General features: G+C 44.4%; 1 protein-coding gene across 1 annotated transcript in view; it reads right to left on the reverse strand.

The window, feature by feature from the left end:
- Positions 1–436, reverse strand: part of LOC141116545 (protein S100-A6-like) — a 173,505-nt gene extending 173,069 nt beyond the window's left edge. The window contains exon 1 of the mRNA XM_073608943.1: positions 410–436. Within this exon, the coding sequence (XP_073465044.1) occupies positions 410–412 (3 nt within the window). The 5' untranslated portion in view covers positions 413–436. The remainder of the gene's footprint in view (positions 1–409) is intronic.
- Positions 437–20,983: the final 20,547 nt, after the last annotated feature.

A 20,983-nucleotide genomic window follows, 5' to 3' on the forward strand; every position in this document is an offset into this window, starting at 1 on the left:
TGAGGAAAGGTAGGTACTCCCCTTATATAATAAAGAAAGGTAGGTACTCCGCCTGTAAAATGAGGAAAGATAGGTACTCCCCCTGGTAATGAGGAAAGGTAGGTACTCCCTCTGTATAATGAGGAAAGGTAGGTACTGCCCCTGGTAGTGAGGAAAGGTAGGTACTCCCCTTGTATAATGAGGAAAGGTAGGTACTCCCCTTGTATAATGAGGAAAGGTAGGTACTCACCCTGGTAATGAGGAAAGGTAGGTACTCACCTTGGTGCTGTAGGCAGAGAAGAGACTCAGAAAGATCAGAAGACAGAACATTTTGTTGGTGGGTTTGAGGATTGCAGTCTGGGGAGAAGAGAACACAATGATGATGGGTGAGGACGGGTAATATAAACTCTCTATAGGTAATATAACTTACCATGGTGATCGATGTGACGGCACACACTATGCTGGGTACAGGTGTAAGGAGCCTTTTATATGAACTGAAATCTGGTCAGACCCTCCTCTCCCCTCCTCTCCCCACCCCCTTTATGTGTATTATATTCCTTGTGTGGACACACCCAGCTCTGTACTGATACCTCTATACAGGTGATCCACACTCCAATGACTTGTCCTGTGACTTGGGACTGCAAAGTCACATGACAAGTCGTTCCCCATGATTTCCAATGACAACCATTCTTATTAGTACAACTTCAAGTCGTGCCGACTTCAAAGTAGTCCCTGCACTACTTCGGTCCACCTTTGATGCGAGTTATACAGGCATTCCCTAAAATTGTGGCAAAATTGTGTGACTTTGGAGTCACGATAGTGTGAAAGGGGCCTAACTAGCTTGATAAAACATTCTTCTCACCACTGAGCCCAGCTCTATATCCATGAGAAGGAACATTTTATAGTGTGGGGTGAGACTATGAGCACTGAGCCATGATTGGACAAAGTCATAACTTTGCCCAATCAGAGCTCTCACAGTGCTCTTTGCCCTGACTGGGCAAAGCCTTGCACCTGACCGCTGGTAAAACCACTGGTCAGGTGAATTGCTTCAGCCAAGAAGAGCTGTAAAAAATGCACTGTGCGGCACGCAAGTGCATTGTGGGGCGCTCGGCGGGAGAACATGCAAACACCCGAAACCAAGATGTTTGGGTCTAAACTGATGCTTGACCCGAACAGCTCATCTAAACACCATGGTCTACATAACAAGCAGGAGAATAAGAGAGCTTGGTTTGGGTCGATTGACTCCCAGTTGGCTTGTGTTCCAGTGTTGGTGTCTTCTCTTTTACCGGCAGCCACATCTGGGTTTTACCTGGAGTGTGGTGGCTGCATCATATGACACATCACGGGTAGAGTTGCCACCTCATCACTTTAAACCCGAACACCTTTGAATTACACAGGTTCTGAGGCTAATTAAATGCAGATAAGGCACCAAGAGAGTTTAATTACCTCCTAAGGCTCTGTTTCCACTACCGCGACTTGTTTTGTGACTAGACACGTGTCAAGTCGCATGACAAGTCAAAACCCATGTATTTCAATGGTCCTCATTCTAATTAGTGCGACTCAAGTCACAGTGTCTCCAAAAAAGGTTCTTGCACTACTTTGTTCCGTCTTCGGTGCGACTTGTTCTCCATAGAAAAATATTAAGTCGCAATGCAGTCGCATGTACATGTCTGACACCACGACTTTGTATTGACTTCCACGGAAGTCTACGGAAGCACATGATCTCTGGTCCTCCCAAATACATCACTTCCTATATTGATGTACGTGAGTGTGGAAGACAGGAAGAGGAAATAACTAAGCAGGATAAGGAATTACATCACTCTGGCTAAATCACAGAACATCAAAGTCGTTTTTAAAGTCGCATCAAATCGCAACATAAATCGTATTGTAAAGTCGCAGTGTAAATTGCGCGACTTTGGGGATGCAATAGTGGAAACATAGCCTTAATCAGCCACTGAACCTGTGTAATTAATATGTGTTCGGGTTTAAAGTGATGAGTTGGCAACCATAATCACGGGACTGCATCCTCTATTTGAAATCAAGTGGGACGTTATGTCAGTGCTTGAGCACGGAGTCCATGTTCCTCTAGAACTTTTGTGCCTGCAGCCCTCCTAAAAGGTACTGAAGCGTTCCTCTACAACTGTAAGACCTTTAAACCTCCGTAGCCCCCTGCAACTTCCACTAATCTACACAGCAGTCCCTTTTGCACCTTGGCATCCCCATCTGCCATCCATTCTCTGCAGCACCACCTCTGTACCCGCAGTCTCCACTACATCCACAGTCTGAACCTGGGCTACACCCAATTCCAGGGCAAGGCCTTCTAGAACCCAAGAAAAATGAAGCCAAAATGTGCAGTGTTGAGGCAGGCGAAGCTTTATATTTGCACCTAGAGTGTCCGGGACGACACAGGGAACATAATTGGCCACCACTGTCCACCAGGCCTAGTCTTGACACTTTGTGGTCCATGGAAAACCGAATAGAAAAGGGAAAAAGATGTGGCACGGTTCCACCAGTGTTGTTTAGCTATCAGGAGCTTTGGGAAGCCAGGTTTTCATTAACGTTATTGGAACCAATTTTGGTTTTATCTGTAAACTAGTTATAACTCATAAAAAGTGCAAATTGTATTCTTTTGTAAAGTCACTAGAATGAGGTCTGTGGTACAGATTCTGGTTCTGTCTATTTTTGTTATGTGACAGATCACTGTGCTGGTTCTGTTCCCCCAATGCCTATTATGACTAAATCTCAATCATGTAATTATGATAGACCACCCCCATCCCATCCTGCAGATATACAAGCCTTCTCCATCTCACTGATAGGGACTACAAGGATTACACCGGGACTACACCGTATGACGTCAGCCTAATGAGGATGTTTTTTGCTCAGGATGTATGATTTTGGCAAACAGGCTCAATAAATCTTTATATGAGCATCTTGCTGTACCCAAAGGTCTACCGCCTGCTCCTGTTCTCCATTCCACAAGATAAATAAAACCAGTACTCAGAGCCCTTGCACACTGGGGCGGTTTGCAGGCGCTATTGCGCTAATAATAGCGCCTGCAAACCACCCCGAAAGTGCCTCTGCATGTATTCCTGTGTGAAAGCCCCGAGGACTTGCACACTGGAGCAATGCGCTGGCAGGACGGTAATAAAAGTCCTGCTAGCAGCATCTTCGAAGCGGTGAAGGAGCGGTGTGTATACCGCTCCTTTACCGCTCCTGCCCATTGAAATCAATGGGACGGCGCGGCTATACCGCCGGCAATGCGCCTCTGCAGAGGCGCTTTGCGGTGGTTTTTAACCCTTTCTCGGCCGCTAGCGGGGGGTAAAACCGCCCCGCTAGCGGCCGCATACCGACGGTAAAACGCCGCTATTAATAGCGGCGTTTTACCGCCGACGCCGCCCCCGCCCCAGTGTGCAAGGGCTCTTACTGGGAATTAATGAATTGTTCTGCCTGCTCTTCCAATAAATGAATGCCGGAGATCCGGGACCTCAGGCGAGTTCTGAACAATCAGTGATCTTTACCTGAACAAACTAATAGTCACAGTACAGGCCGGCCTCACAGTACATCTCATCCTCACTGAACTGTTTATCTGCGTTTGTCAACATCAACGTCACGCCACACGCCGATGTTTGTCTTTAACCCGTAATGTGGCCTGTACATAACAGAATGCATCTAAAAACCCAAGAGAATACGGGGCATTACATTAACAAAAGGTTATAAGCCCTGTCACTTGGGGGTCCCAGAACCATGACACCTGGACACTTGGGGGTCACATAACAATGGCACCCGGGGGTCCCAGAACAAAAAAAGACAAAAAGACTTTTCAGAGGGTTCCCCGATCACCAATTTGGCTGTTGATAGTATGTGACTGGCTTTAGAAAGTAACTACATGCAGTATCTGGAGTAGAGTTAAAAGATATTACTTTTTATTTATTTATTTATTTATTTATTTATTTATTTATTTATTCTGGAGTCCTTGTCCTTTAGAGCCAGTTCACACAGGGGGGCTTCAAAGTCACCCGACTCTGATACCGCCCCGTACAGCGCAACTTGCAAAACTAGTCTGTATAGAAGTCAATGCAAGCCACTCTGAAGTTGCCCCAAAGTAGTACCGGAACCTTTGAGTTGAGTTTGACTTGAGTCGCTCCTATTAGAACGGTTCCATTGTAGAGAATGGAGAGCATCTTGTCAGGCGGCTAAGTCACCTGACAGGTCACCCCTGTGTGAACAATAGCTTTCTTCTTGTCACTCTTCCATAAAGGGCAAATTTGTGGAGAACACGACTAATAGTTGTCCTGTGGACAGATTCTCCCACCTGAGCTGTGGATCTCTGCAGCTCCTCCAGAGTTACCATGGACCTCTTGGCTGCTTCTCTGATGAATGCTCTCCTTGCCCGGCCAGTCAGTTTAGGTGGACGGCCATGTCTTCATGAGATGTTCAAAGCTTGGGATATTCCTTTATAACCTAAACCTGCTTTATACTTCTCCACAACTATATCCCTGACCTGTCTGGTGTGTTTCTTGGCCTTCATGATGCTGTTTGTTCACTAGGAATGAGCTTTGTGTTCGAATCAAATGCATGTTCGACTCGAACATCATGTGTTCGGTCATTCACCGAATTACGAACAATATGGGCTGTTCGCACCAAATTCGAGTGGCGCGTCACAGCCCATAATTCACTGCGGCATCGCAGTGCATTGATGGCTGATGATCGGCCAAGCATGCACTATGACCCACATGCTTGGCCAATCACAGCGCCGTCTGTACAGAGAGCAGTAATTGGCCAAATCCAGGTTGGCTTTGGACAATTATGGCTCAGGGGGTTTAGTACACGCCCCACACTATATAAGGCCACTTGCATGGCGGCCCTGTGTAGTGTGTTCCGGCATTGAGAGAGAGATAGATAGACAGAGAGACAGTGTCATTTGATTGAAGTTAGATAGAGTAGGCAAGCGAGTCAGTTAGCTGCACTTACAATGTATTGTGTATATATATACATCCTAGGTGTTGTGTATATATATATATATATATATATATATATATATATATATATATATATATATATATATACATATACATATACACACTGTATTCAATTTAGCTAGATCAGATCCTGTTATTCTCTTCTGGTGTTCTTCTGATCCTATTAGTCCTATTAGCTAGAGTATTTACAGTTAGTGTAGTGCGTCCTCTGCACAGTGTGCACCTAAAGCTACCTGAAGAAAATTAATGGTGTTCTTCTGATCCTATTAGTACAGTACGGCAGGCAGCTGCAGTATTTACAAGTTAGTTTAATGCATCCTCTGCACAATGTGCACCTAAAGCTACCTAAAGAAAATTAGTGGTGTTCTTCTGATCCTATATTAATACTACAGGCAGGCAGTTACAGTATTTACAGTTAGTGTACTTTGTCCTCTACACAGTGTACACCTAAAGCTACCTGAAGAAAATTGGTGGTGTTCTTCTGATCCTATTAATACCACAGGCAGGCAGCTACAGTATTTAAAGTTAGTGTACTGCGTCCCCTGCACAGTGTGCACCTAAAGCTACCTGAAGAAAATTGCTGTTGTTCTGCTCCTATTAATTCCACAGGCAGGCAGCTACAGTATTTACAGTTAGTCTACTGTGTCCTCTGAACAGTGTGCATCTATCTTTTTGCTACTCTGCTGAAGGTTTCCCTCATTTCCAGATCAAAAAGGTCCTTTAGCTCATCTCTTTTAAGTACTAGTTCATGTTGCAAAAACCTCGTTATGTCTTTTATTATAGTTCTTCCTTTTTTTGACCCTGTTCTAATATAAATATTTCCTCAATAAGTTCCTCCCTCTTCTTACTCCTCTCCTTCTTTTTCCTTGCTCCCATTGATATCAATATCCCTCTAATATAGGCTTTATGGGTCTCCCACAAGGAATTCTCTGCGATCTCCTCTGTTTTATTGATGGTGAAAAATTGTTCTAATTCCCTTTTCAAGATCTCTTCCCCTTGTTTATCTAGGAGGCTCTTATTAACCATGTATATTGTTGCCTCTGTACCTCCGGAATTCTAATTGTCATGGAAACGGGAGCATGATCTGATAATGAAGTTATCTCTATATTTGTAGACACCACTAGGTCCAGCATCCTATGTTTGGTTAACCAATAATCTATCCTCGTGTACGTCCCATGCACAGGGGAGAAAAACGTGAAGTCTAATGTTTTTGCATGTTGTATCCTGCACACCTACACCATCTGATATTGATGTAGGTGGGTTTTTTATTGCTTTTAATTGAGTGTTTCTTATACCCTGTGCATGGGACGTACTATCTAGACCCGGATCCATACAGAAATTCAAGTCACCTCCAATTATTACCCTTCCTTTTTGGAACTCCCCCAGTTTTCTCAGAGTTTCCCCCAAGAACTTTGTAGGGCTGTTATTTGGGCAATATGTGTTTACCAAAGTACACTCCATTCCCCATAATTTCCCTTTAAGAAAGAGGAACCTTCCCTCCTGGTCACATAGTCTATCCACCAAGGAAAACCGGACCCCTCTATCTATCCAGATTGCTACCCCCTTTGATTTATTTGACATCGAGTCGTCATAGTACCACACTGGGTACCGTGGGGAGTACAGTTTCACTTTAGTTTCATGCGACAGGTGGGTCTCCTGAAGAAAGACCACACCTGCCCCATAGTGCTCAATTTCTTTCAAAATGTTATGCCTCTTAGCAGGTGTGTTTAACCCCGTAACATTATACGTCAAAAAATGTACTGTTGTCATATGGAATTATAGGGGGCCCCTATTTTCCTGAGAGAGAAAATCCTGTCCCATAATTGGGGTCAAACTTTACTTGATCTAGGCAGTAACTTCCCCCTCCTTCCCAAATCTCCACCAACCCCCCCTCCCCTCAACCACATCTCCCACCCCCCCACCTCCAGCACAATCCCCCCTCCCACCTCCCCCTCCCCTCGGCCACAGTTCGGCCTTAATGCCACAGTCCAGAACCCCTTCTGATCCCATACTGTGGCTTTATCTTCTAGGGTGTGACTCCAACCACGGCCTCCCGTGTCCGAACCCCTCCCTCCCCCCTCCAGGGGGGGGAGGAGGGGCAGGAATGGGCACATAGAAAAAGCATAAGACCCCCCTCGAACCTCAAGCCCCCCCTTCTCCCTTAACTTTATTTACCTTTATAAAACCCTTTTCCCTCCCTCCCCCCACAACCCCTGGATTTCATTTAGTTCCTTATTTTATCTTTGGATTTATTTCACATATCTCCATTACGTTCTCTGCCACAATCCTTCTTCCCCTTTCGTTCTTCCCCTTTCTTGCCCTTTAGTAATGTCTGGAGCTGGCATGTCTAATTTTTTACAAAATTCCTGAATCTCTTCCAAAAACTTTAATCTTAAAGTCCTTCCTTCCTTCTGGACTATTAGCGATGCAGGGAACACCCAGCTGTATTTGATATTGGTCCCTCTCAATTGTTCCAATAAGGGTTTTAGTTGACATTCCTCTTAGCTTACTCCATATTTTAGCTTTATCTTCATACTGATGGAATTTGACAATTACATCTCGAGGCACATCTTCCTTCAGACCTGGGGGTTTTCTCACCCTATGAACTTGATCGATCTTTAATTCATCTCCTTCCCCTCTACCTAGGACTGGGTTAAATATTGTTTTCATTATTTTCTCTAACTCTTCTCCGTTCTTTTCCGGTATTGCTCTAATCCTTAGATTTTGACATCTGTTTTGATTTTCTTGGTCTTCCAACTTATATAGGATGTCCCTATGGTCAGTTTGTAGTTTTCTTACTTGTATTTTTAATTCCAAAATTTCCTGAGCTTGTTTTTCTGATTTTTCCTCTACTTCTTCTACTCTCCTCAGCAGACAGCCCATATCTCACTTTTTATTGAATCTTCTAGTTTAGCAAACATTTCCACCATTTCCATTTTAGTTGGCATTTGTACTATATTCCTCTGTTCCTCCATATTGCTTAAATCTAGTTCCCTTTCCATTCCAATATCTCCTTGGTCCCCTTTTTGTTTTGCCGACTCTTTCTTTTTCTCTTTTGCCCCCTGCTGTTTCTTTTTCCAATCCTGGGCTTTTAGGGTTCACCTCCTTTGTTGTTAAATATTTCTGAATCGTGCTAGAGTTTAAACTCTCTTTTGGGGTCTTGGGTTCCGTCGCTTTCTGCGTATGTCCTCTCATATTTCACTTTTATTACTTCCTTTCTCCCAGGTGATCTCCTCACGGGTGGAACTACCAGGCCATATATAGCTCTAGTCAACCCAACATACAGGAGTATATGGCCTTTACCACAAATTATTTGAGGGGACCCCTCTTTGGGCTCTTTGGGCTCAGTCCTTGTTCGCCTCCTCTTCCCCTCCTTACAACCTCCAAAGGGAATCACGACTATTAAGGGGTCATTTTTAATTAATCAGCTTTGATGACTCTAGAACCTATTAGGGAGAGAGTTCTTTATAGGTGAACTCTACCCGTAAGAGTTCCAAGAGAGTATGTCCCCAAGCTATGGGGCAGGGGCCTTAAAACATCAAATGGCCGGAGCGTGATACCCACACTTTAGTATTATAACCACACAATGCTTGTGACCAATGAGACAGAACAGAGCATCCAGTCCTTATAGTGGCCTAGCAGCAATATGGAACAGCAAAGAATCAGATTCTTGGATAGTAATCTAACTCAGTTCATAAGCTTGTGGAGACTTATGGCAGCACTTTAGTACAGTTGATCACAGTATGGCTGAACAGAAGTTATGTCCAAAATTACTAAGCAGAACCTCCACTCATTCCAATGATCTAGCAGCAGTATGGCAAAAAAAAGAAAGAAAAAAAAATCAGGTTTTTGCATAATTATCTGGCACAGTCCATGGTCAGCAGAAACCATATGGCTACTCTTTAGCGCAACAGGTTGCAAAATAACCAAGCGGAGGATAAGTCCAATATTAAAGGGCAAAAGCATTCAGTCATTATGATCTAGCAGGAATATATTGCTTCAAAGCCTTATGCCGCGTACACATGAGCGGACTTTACGGCAGACTTTGCCCGGCGGACAGGATTTCATTGGACAATTCGATCGTGTGTGGGCTCCAGCGGACTTTGTTTTCTCAAAAGTTGGACGGACTTAGATTTGAAACATGTTTTAAATCAATCCGTCGAAATCGAGTCCGGTCGAAAAGTCTGCTCGTCTGTATGCTAGTTCGACGGACAAAAAGCCACGCTAGAGCAGCTATTGGCTACTGGCTATGAACTTCCTTGTTTTAGTCCGGTCGTACGTCATCATGTACAAATTCGGCGGACTTTGGTGGATTGTGTGTAGGCAAGTCCGTTCATTCAGAAAGTCCGTCGCAAAGTACGTCGAAAAGTCCGCCGGGCAAAGTCTGCCGTAAAGTCCGCTCGTGTGTACGCGGCATTAGGAAGCAATATAGCACAGTCAATAAGCATACAGGGGCCCTACGGCCACAGTTAGCACAGCAGATCTCACTCACCCTGGGCACAAGGTTTATGGATATAGCCAGAGAGTCCAGAGACACCAGGCCGCAGTATAGTATGAGCACATGCAATTAAAAGTTCAAAAAAGCGATCTCAAACTACCCTCCCTCTCAACATCACATTTAGAACAACTTAACTCACCCATAACGGAGACTGAGATCCGAAAAGCAGTAAATTCATTGCCCACTGGTAAATCTCCAGGAGCAGATGGACTACCAAATAGTTACTATAAAATGTTCTGTGGGACCCTGTCCCCCCCACTCAAAGACGTTTATATGGAAGCAATGGCCTCTGCCTCGTTCCCCGCTGAGATGCTTAAAGCATATGTTGTTACTATTCCAAAACCTGGGAAGGACCCTGTAACACCTGCTAATTTTAGACCAATCTCACTACTTAACACAGATGTTAAGCTGTATGCCAAGATCCTCGCCCAGAGACTAATAACAATCCTACCACTCCTGATCAATCCAGATCAAGCAGGTTTCACTAGGGGAAGACAGGCAGCAGATGCCACAAGGAGGATTGTTGGTGTGCTCCACCATGCTGGGTCCTGTCGGGTGCCTTCTCTGCTACTCTCTTTGGATGCGGAGAAGGCATTCGACAGGGTCCACTGGGGATACATGTCGCAGACACTTAGGAAGTTTGGATTCACAGGCCCCATCCTCTCGGCCATCCTGGCCCTATATTCCTCACCATGTGCGCAGGTCTATACTTCCGGTACCCTTTCCCTTTCCTTCCCAATTACCAACGGAACCAGGCAGGGATGCCCACTGTCCCCTTTTATATTCAACCTCCTCATAGAGCCTTTAGCGGAAAAAATTAGAGCACACCCAGATACACCCGGATTTTCACTATTAGGCACATCACATAATATTAATTTATTCGCAGATTATATCATTCTCCTCTTGACAGCACCACATAAGTCCCTAAGATGTGCCCATGATATTCTTACAAGCTTTGCTCAGGTGTCATATTATAAAATCAATTTCTCAAAATCCCTAATCTTGGGCTTAAATATTCCTCCATCCCTCCAGTTAGACTTACAAAAACGATTCCCTTATACATGGAGCTCATTTAGCATCCCGTATCTAGGATTACAAATAATGGCCGACCCTTTAAAACTAGCAGACGCAAACTACAATCCGTTGATAGACAAAATTAAAAAAGAAACAAAAAGACTTACCATAATAGAATTATCGTGGTCAGGGCGGTTAGCCTCTTTCAAAATGCTCCTCCTTCCCCAGATATTGTATGTGTTTCGTACATTACCGATCCCACTTAAAAACACCCACCTCCAAATACTGAATTCTCTTCTTAAAAATTACATATGGGGATCCAAAAGACCAAGATGCTCTAGAGCTATTCTAATTAAACATAGATCAATGGGAGGAATGGGCCTGATAGATATTAAAGACTATCATCGAGCATCTCTGCTAACTCAACTCAGATATTGGTTATCACCATCCCCAGATATCCTCTGGTATAACATAGAACAAGCACTTAGTCCAACCCAAGATCTCCGAATGCTCCTACTGCTTGACACATGGATACTGTACCCCCTAAGATCATTACCACTAACTGTTCAAGCCTCTCTATTAGCATGGAGAGAGCTCCACAAAACACCCCCAACTACAACTAAAAGCATAAAAATCCCTATTCCAATCATAATCTTAAATCACGCTATACCACACTCCAATTTCTCAAAATGGGCATTGAGAGGTATATCTCTGATTGCCGACTTATATAGCAACAACACACTCAAATCATTCAACGCACTGGTGAAGGAATACTCATTACCCCTGGCGGACCACTTTAAATACAGGCAACTTGTCCACTTTTTAAAATCTCTAAAATCAACTCACATACTCATACACGACTCAATATGGCAATTCTACACTAAAACTCCCACTACATCTAAGGGTATCTCCTTATTTTACAACTTTTTTCAAAACAAAACTACTTTTACGAAACGACCACCTTTTCTAAAGTGGGAACTAGAATTAGGGGAATCCTACTCCGACAATCAATGGGAAATTGCATTCAAAACCACGTACAAGGCAACTAGATGTATAAACCATTGGGAACTCTCCCTAAAAATAGCTCAAAGATGGTACCTCACGCCCTATAGATTGTCTAAATTCTCCTTCTCCAACTCACCGTTATGTTGGAGAACATGTGGAGAAGTGGGTAATATTCTGCATGTGTTTTGGTCATGTAAGCATGTTATCAGCTTCTGGAAAAGTATATTTAGATGTATATCCCGCATCACAGGAATACTAAGACCACCAAACCCTGGATTGGCACTGTTGAACTTGGGTATCGAAAGCTTCCCCCTTGCTTCCGAACAGTAATTACACATATGCTCCTGGCTGCTAGATCACTGATTACCAAAAATTGGAAATCAAATATAGTACCCAATGTATCAGAAGTTCTTGCAATTACACAAACTAATTATATCTTTGAATCATTGATAGCAGCTAGAACTGAACAAAAATCTTCCTTCGATAAACATTGGAGGATATGGTCAGATTGGTTTAAAGACAATTAAAAAAAAAAAAAAAAAAAAAGATTGGTGCGCCAGGAGCATACCACTGTTCTCCAAGAGGGTGGTTGCTCTTTGCTCTTTCCTCACTATACTATACCTCAGCTAAATTTGAACATTTAATGTAAAATAAACATACCTACATAACTCCATCACGTCTTCTCTTCCTTTCCACTAACTCCCTCCAACCCCATACCCCCTTCTCCCTCCCCCCCCTTCTTTTCTTTCTATATTTCTACTCTATTGTTACATGGAAACACACTATGTTACACGGAGTGATATCTCACAATAAATGACTAACATGGTAATAAGATTGTTTAATAATTCACCTCCTACAATATATACTTGAATCCTGTCTTTAATTCATGTGTATTCTCATGTTTGTACTGTACAAAAAAAAACTTGTACTATGTTTTGTACTTGAAAATCTTTAATAAAAAATAATTAAAAAAAAAAAAAAAAAAAGTTCAAAAAAGCCATTTTACCTGGTGATCTGTATTCATTCCTTTACCTTCCAGAAGCTGCCTTTAGTCCTCTGAGGGGTCCCTTTGCTCTTCTTTCTAATGCTTCAGGCTTCATTATATTGCTTCCAAGGCGTCCTTAGCTGCTTAATATTTCATCCCCCCGCTCTTGATGCTGACTTGACTGTCTGTTCATCTTTAGCCTGCCCTCAGGCTTGCTAGGGGGTGTCCGGGAGAGTGGAGAAGGGAGGGGGGGTGTCGGTTTCCAGCTGGTCTGGACAGGCTCCCGGCATGCTCCTCTGCTCTCCTCACCTGCGCCTTTCCCCCACCAGACCGTACCGGTCCTTCGCTTATGGTCTGTGGGTCTCATGGGCTTTCATTCACCGGTCCTTGTGGTCTCTCACCCTGCTCAGCTCCGACCAGTTCAGCAGAGCCTCCTCCATGCGCCCTCACAGGTGCCGCCATCAGGCCCCTCCCCCAGCATGTGCGAGTCACGTCCGCATCACACCCCCTGTAATTACAATTTTTAATGCAATATTTTGCAAGGAGGGTTCGTTGCTGCACTCAACTAGAGTATCTGTGAGGGGTTGCAGTGTTGTGGCACCAGCACCAAAGGCCCAATTATTCTGGCCCTGTTCAACAGGGGCATGTAATTACAATTCTTGATCTAATATTTCACAGCAGGGCCCTGTGAGGGCTTACAGTGTTGTGGCCACAACAACACCTAAGGCCCAAATTTCTGCTGAGTATATAGGGCAGGACCCTACTTTCAAACATCTAACTTACAAACGACTCCTACTTGCAAACGGAAGGAGACAACAGGAAGTGAAATCTACCCCTAGGAAGGGAAATTCTCTCCTGTAAGAGTTAATATGGGAAAAACATTTCTTCTTTCCACTGATGCTTTATCACCAATCCTTGTTTCACAAAAAAACCCAAATTTTCAAAAAACATTTGTCATTGGGACAGAAAGTGAGGTGAAATCTTCTGAAGAGGAGCACAGACAGCAAAACAAATGTCACAGGGGTGATAACCCTTCCCTATGTTTTCCAAAAAGCTTAAAATAGATTTTTTGGCTGGAGCTAAACACGTTAAAAATGTACCAGTTCAAAATTACAAACAGATTCTACTGAACAACAAACCTACAGTCCCTGTCTTGTTTGCACCGCCTGTATACTGCTGTTCAGAGTATATAGGGCCTGGTGGCTCCACACCTTTCCTTATTTTAATTTGGGTGTGGGGTTCCCCTTAATATCCATACAAGACCCAAAGGGCCTGGTAATGGACTGGGGGTACCCATGTCGTTTGTCTCACTGATTTTCATCCATATTGCCAGGACCCGACGTTACATTAAACCCGCAAACAGTTTTAAATGAGATTTTATTCCTTTAAAAATGACATTTGGTGCAGGGACTGTTCTAAGCACGGGAAACATGCGCCACTTTACAGGCATACTATAGACACCCCCCAGGTACGATATTTAAAGGAATATTTCACTTTTTTTTCACTTTAAGCATCATTAAAATCACTGCTCCCGAAAAAATGTCTGTTTTTAAAAGTTTTTTTTGCATTGATACATGTCCCCTGGGGTAGGACCCGGGTCCCCAAACCCTTTTTAGGACAATACCATGCAAATTAGCCTTTAAAATGAGCACTTTTGGTTTCGAACGTTCGAGTCCCATAGACGTCAATGGGGTTCTAACGTTCGTGCGAATTTTCGGTCCGTTCGCAGGTTCGGCTCATCCCTATTGTTTACTAAGGTTCTCTAACAAACCTCAGAGAGCTTCACAGAACAGCTGTATTTATACTGAGATTAAACAACACACAGGTGGACTCCATTTGCTAATTAGGTGACTTCTGAAGGCGATTGGTTCCACTAGATTTTAGTTAGGGGTATCAGAGTAAAGGGGGCTGAATAGAAATGCCCCCCCCACACACTTTTTACATATTTATTTGTATTATTTATCATTTTCCTTCCACTTCACAATTATTACCTCTGATGTGTGATGATGATGAGGATCAGATTAGGTACACCCAGAGGTGATCCTCATCATCATCATACATCAGAGGTAACCCTTTCCTGTCCAGAGTGAACCTACTAGCTAGGTCCTCCTTACTAGTAGCAGGTTGGTCCCCTTTGGCCTTCATTCTTGGTGGCATAGATACAACAAGGTGTTGGAAACATTCCTCAGAGATTTTGCTCCATAGTGACATGATAACATCACACAGTTGCTGCAGATTTGTCGGCTGCACATCCATGATGCCATTCTCCCGTTCCACCACATCCCAAAGGTTTTCTATTGGATGAGATGTGGTAAGATGTGTGGAGGCCATTGGAGTCCAGTGACCTCATTGTCCAGTGGTGAGATGATTGGAGCTTTGTGACATGGTGCATTATCCTGCTGGAAGGAGCTATCAGAAGATGGGGACACTGTAGTCATAAAGAGATGGACATGGTCACCAACAATACTCAGGTACCCCATCCCCCACACCATTACACCCCCACCACCAACCTGAACCGGTGAGACCCAATCCCCCACACCATTACACCCCCACCACCAGCCTGAACCGGTGATACCCCATCCCCCACACCATTACACCCCCACCACCAGCCTGAACCGGTGATACCCCATCCCCCACACCATTACACCCCCACCACCAGCCTGAACCGGTGATACCCTATCCCCCACACCATTACACCCCCACCACCAGCCTGAACCAGTGACACCCCATCCCCCACACCATTACACCCCCACCACCAGCCTGAACCGTGATACCCCATCCCCCACACCATTACACCCCCACCACCAACCTGAACCGGTGAGACCCAATCCCCCACACCATTACACCCCCACCACCAGCCTGAACCGGTGATATCCCATCCCCCACACCTTTACACCCCCCACCACCAGCCTGAACCGGTGATATCCCATCCCCCACATCATTACACCCCCACCACCAGCCTGAACTGGTGATACCCCATCCCCCACACCATTACACCCCCACCACCAGCCTGAACCGGTGATATCCCATCCCCCACACCTTTACACCCCCCACCACCAGCCTGAACCGGTGATATCCCATCCCCCACACCATTACACCCCCACCACCAGCCTGAACCGGTGATATCCCATCCCCCACACCATTACACCCCCACCACCAGCCTGAACTGGTGATACCCCATCCCCCACACCATTACACCTCCACCACCAGCCTGAACTGGTGATACCCCATCCCCCACACCATTACACCCCCACCACCATCTTGAACCGGTGATATCCCATCCCCCACACCATTACACCCCCACCACCAGCCTGAACCGGTGATACCCCATCCCCCACACCATTACACCCCCACCACCAGCCTGAACCGATGATAACCCATCCCCCACACCATTACACCCCCACCACCAGCCTGAACCGTGATACCCCATCCCCCACACCATTACACCCCCACCACCAGCCTGAACCGGTGATACCCCATCCCCCACACCATTACACCCCCACCACCAGCCTGAACCGATGATAACCCATCCCCCACACCATTACACCCCCACCACCAGCCTGAACCGTGATATCCCATCCCCCACACCATTACACCCCCACCACCAGCCTGAACCAGTGATACCCCATCCCCCACACCATTACACCCCCACCACCAGCCTGAACCAGTGATACCCCATCTCCCACACCATTACACCCCCACCACCAGCCTGAACCGGTGATACCCCATCCCCCACACCATTACACCCCCACCACCAGCCTGAACCGATGATACCCCATCCCCCACACCATTACACCCCCACCACCATCCTGAACCGGTGATACCCCATCCCCCACACCATTACACCCCCACCACCAGCCTGAACCGTGATACCCCATCCCCCACACCATTACACCCCCACCACCAGCCTGAACCGTGATACCCCATCCCCCACACCATTACACCCCCACCATAAGCCTGAACCGGTGATATCCCATCCCCCACACCATTATACCCCCACCACCAGCCTGAACCGGTGATACCCCATCCCCCACACCATTACACCTCCACCACCAGCCTGAACCGGTGATACAAGGCAGGATGGATCCATGCACCAAATTCTGACCCCACCATCTGAATGTCACAGCTGAAATCCAGACTCATCAGACCAGGCAACGTTTTCCAACCTTCTAGCCTCAGTTTCCTGTTCTTAGCTGATGGGAGTGGCGCCCAGTGTGGTCTTCTGCTGCTGTAGCCCATCAGCTTCAAGGTTGGATGTGTTGTGCATTCAGAGATGGTATTCTGCATACCTTGGTTGGTTATTTGAGTCACTGTTGCCTTTCTATCATCTAGAACCAGTCTGCCCATTCTCCTCTGACCTCAACAAGGCATTTTCCTCCACACAACTGCCGCTCACTGGATATTTTTTCTTTTTCCCACCATTCTCTGTAACCCCGAGAGATGGTTGTGTGTGAAAATCCCAGAAATACTCAGACCATCCCGTCTGCCACCAACAACCACGCCATGTTCAAAGTCACCAAGATCCCCTTTCTTCACCATTCTGATGTTCTGTTTGATACTTCAGCAAGTCATCTTCACTACGTCTAGATACCTAAATGTTTTGAGTTGCTGCCATGTAATTGGCTGATTAGCTATATATATATATATCTATATAGATATATATCTATCTATATAGATAGATAGATATATATCTATCTATATAGATAGATATATATCTATATATCTATCTATATAGATATATATCTATCTATATATACAGTATATAGTACATTCACACCAGTCACTGCCCTCAAGGAGCTTACAGTCTAAGGTCCCTAACTCATATTATACATACATTGGGGCTAATTAACCTCCCAGCGTGTCTTTGCAGTATGGGAGGAAACCCACACAGGCACAGGGAGAACATGCAAACTCCAGGCAGGTAGTGCCCCCTGGTTGGGATTTGAAGTGATGACCCCGAGTGCTGCCAGGTAGAAGTGCTAACCACTTATCAACATTGGAAAAGACTAAGAAATTGTAAAAAATGGACTTTGTAGGCACACACGTAGGATACAAAAATATTTGAATTTTTATTGGATAAAGTAAAAAAAGGTAAAATGTAGAAAACATAAAAAGAACAGACATCATACTAATGATGACATAGAATACATGACCCCGGGGACTCCAATAACACCTCCAAATATTATAATCTAATCCAGTGGGATGAGAAATAAGATCCGGTATAACCAGTAGCGGCATCCAAGAGGAATAAAGTGCATGGAGTAGTTGAGTCGCAGTGTGAGGTCACAGGAGGATTTTCCTCTCTACATGTTTCGCACAATTGTGCTTCTTCAGGAGATTACAGATCTGATAAACATGGAAAAAACATCAAATAAGTATATATATATATAACATACTATACAGTACATAAAGCAATATAAACAATGAAATGGTCATTTCAATGGGATCTAGCAGGATGGAGCCCAAGTCTGGTGACCACCGGGGGAGGGGGGAAGTAACAATCCTCCCATGGGGACGCAGCCACACATTACACAAACTAATAAATTAACCACTTCAGCCCCGGACCATTTGGCTGGCCAAAGACCAGAGCACTTTTTGCAATTCTGCGCTCCGTCGCTTTAACTGACAATCGTGCAGTCCTGTGCGGCGTGACTCCCAAGCAAAATTGACGTCTTCTTTTTTCCCCCACAAATAGAACTTTTTTTTGGTGGTATTTGATTCCTCTGCGGTTTTTAATTTTTTGCGTTAAACAAAAAAAAAAGAGCGACAATTTTGAAAAAAAAAAAGCATTTTTTTTACTTTTTGCTATAATAAATGTCCCCCCAAAAATATATAAAAACATTTTTTTCCTCAGTTTAGGCCGATACGTATTCTTCTACATACTTTTGGTTAACAAAAATTGCAATAAGCATTTATTGATTGGTTTGCGCAAAAGTTATAGCATCTACAAAATAGGGGATAGTTTTATGGCATTTTTTATTAATATTTGTTTTGGCAGTGATCAGCGATTTTTATTGTGACTGTGACATTATGGTGGACACATCGGACACTTTTGGCTCTATTTTGGGACCATTCACATTTATACAGTGATCAGTGCTATAAAAATGCTATAAAAATGCATTGATTACTGTGTAAATGTGACTGGCAGTGAAGGGGTTAACCAGGAGGGGGCGCTGAAGGGGTTAAGTGTGTCCTAGGGGTGTGTTCTAACTGTGGGGGGAGGGGCTATGTGTGACACGACACTGATCACCGCTCCCGATTACAGAGAACTGTGATCAGTGTCCTGTCACTAGGCAGAACAGGGAGATGATTGTTTACATCAGCATTTCCCCGTTCTTCCTCTCTGTGAGACGATCGCGGGTATCCCCCCAGACATCGATCTGTGGGACCCGCGACCACACCCATGGAGCTCGCAGTGCCCACCCACAATGCCGCGTCTTAAAGGGTGACCTACAGGTACATTAATATGCCTGTCTGTGCCATTCTGCCGATGTATATCGGTGTGAGCCGATCGGCAAGTGATTAAAAAAGTTTTATGCATCACAAGTCAAATTTTGCAAGATATATTCCATAAAATAGATACATAATATGAAGATTACCTACATCTTTATACTCTTTTTATTTCGTCATTATGGTGATTACTTCTAGATCCATTATACTTTACTACTAATGTTGTTCTTACTGCAAATGCTTAATGAGACACACCAGGGAACACTATTCTCTTTTCAATCTCTCTTTTCCCATACTTGCACTCTCCACACTTTTATCATTTCTTCTTTCTCTTTCCTGATTTGTATCCATGCCCACCTTCTTATAGGGCCCCTTCATACATTAGTATTATTACACTATTTATACTCCCAAGTCATTATTAAACTCTATTTTGACATACATATATAATCTTATTACAGCTAACATGACCCAGGTGGTTAATTGGACATCTCAGGATACACCACACTTCAATCCTTTTCCTTGCCATGTCCGCCCTCTGCTGGGCCCCTGTTCTGGTTGCTGCGGGCTACGCCTCTTCAGCTCCCATGTGGAGGATTTTCCGCTGCTGCTTTTGCAAGTCAGTCCTATGGACCATTTGACCATATGTAAGTATGGGAGGCTTCTATGAAGCCACATACTTCTTTTTTGACCATAACTACCATTGAATGTCATATTTTATTGATTCAACGACAGGAAGAGGAGACAGGGGAGTCCCCAGAAAGCAAAAAAAGGGGAATGGTCAACTACGGCTTATGGTACAAAAATGCAAAAAGGCTTTATTAAGGGTGGGGGGGGGGGGGTATTTACATATACAAAAAATTCCAAATACATGTAAGATAAACAATGTATCTAAATAACTTAGTCCGTTTCATTACACTAAACCAAAATTAAAAACCATGCTGCAACATTGATGAATAAAACTGCAGAGCGTGCCTGCAGGCCAAAAACGCATGCAGTGTCCATTTGTATCCAAAGAAAAAAGTATAGCACCAAACATTACTTGGGGTAAGCTACTGATGGGATATCGAGTCTTATGTGGTCTAGTATTAACTGTGCATCAGATTGAGCAGTACTGAAAAGAAACTACATATATCCACATAGACAAGACCTTACATAGCTGAATTAGGTGGGGTTTTTTAACCCTCTGTTAGAAAGAAATCCTCCACAAGCAGCTTCCAACCTCAGTGCACTAAATGTGTGTATACACCCGTTGTTTGGAAATAGAAAGACCAGCGTTCCTGTTACTAGGTATGTCCAGTGCACAAACACTATTTCCTCAATGCAGCATATAAGGAGCAAAGGACAGACCACTCCAAAGAAAGGGCTTAGTCTCTTTTCCAATCTAGACCAGAATGATATTTTCACAGTTCATCAGTTTCAAGTGTGTCAATCCATGCAGGAGGGTTGTTGGGGATGTCCGTAGACTCTGCTGTCTTGTTGTTTGGCATGGAGCGGCTCACAGTCAGTTCAGAGCAACATTCAGTGTGTCTACTATTGAGGAGAATGGTGTGCTGTGACTACACACTAAGGCTCTGTTTCCACTAGTGCGACTTTTCATGCGACTTGGGACTGAAAAGTCGCATGACAAATTGTTTCCCATGATTTCCAATGAGTACCGTTCATATCTGTGCGACTTCAAGTCGCAGCGACTTCAAAGTAGTCCCTGCACTACTTTGGTCCCACTTTGATGCGACTTGAGGTCTATAGATACAGGCATTGCTTCAAATCGCGGTAAAATCGCAGTAAAAAATCGCGGCAAAATCACGCGACTTTGGGGACGCACTAGTGGAAACCTAGCCTGAATGTTGCTCTGAACTGACTGTGAGCCGCTCCATGCCAAACAGCATGTCTATGTCTATGACCAGCTCATTTAAAGTCCCACGGGCGAACTTCTCTTTTCTGTATTAAACAACTACCATTAGTTCTGCACAACCCTTCAGTCACAATCATACTTTCACATTCCAGCTGTCATTTTGAAAAGTAGGATTTGATTCTGATTGGTGCCTTTGAGGCGATGTCAATGGTTGCTAGAGA

The sequence above is a fragment of the Aquarana catesbeiana genome, linkage group LG13 (assembly GCF_042186555.1).
Source record: "Aquarana catesbeiana isolate 2022-GZ linkage group LG13, ASM4218655v1, whole genome shotgun sequence".
In the NCBI taxonomy this organism is placed as follows: domain Eukaryota; kingdom Metazoa; phylum Chordata; class Amphibia; order Anura; family Ranidae; genus Aquarana; species Aquarana catesbeiana.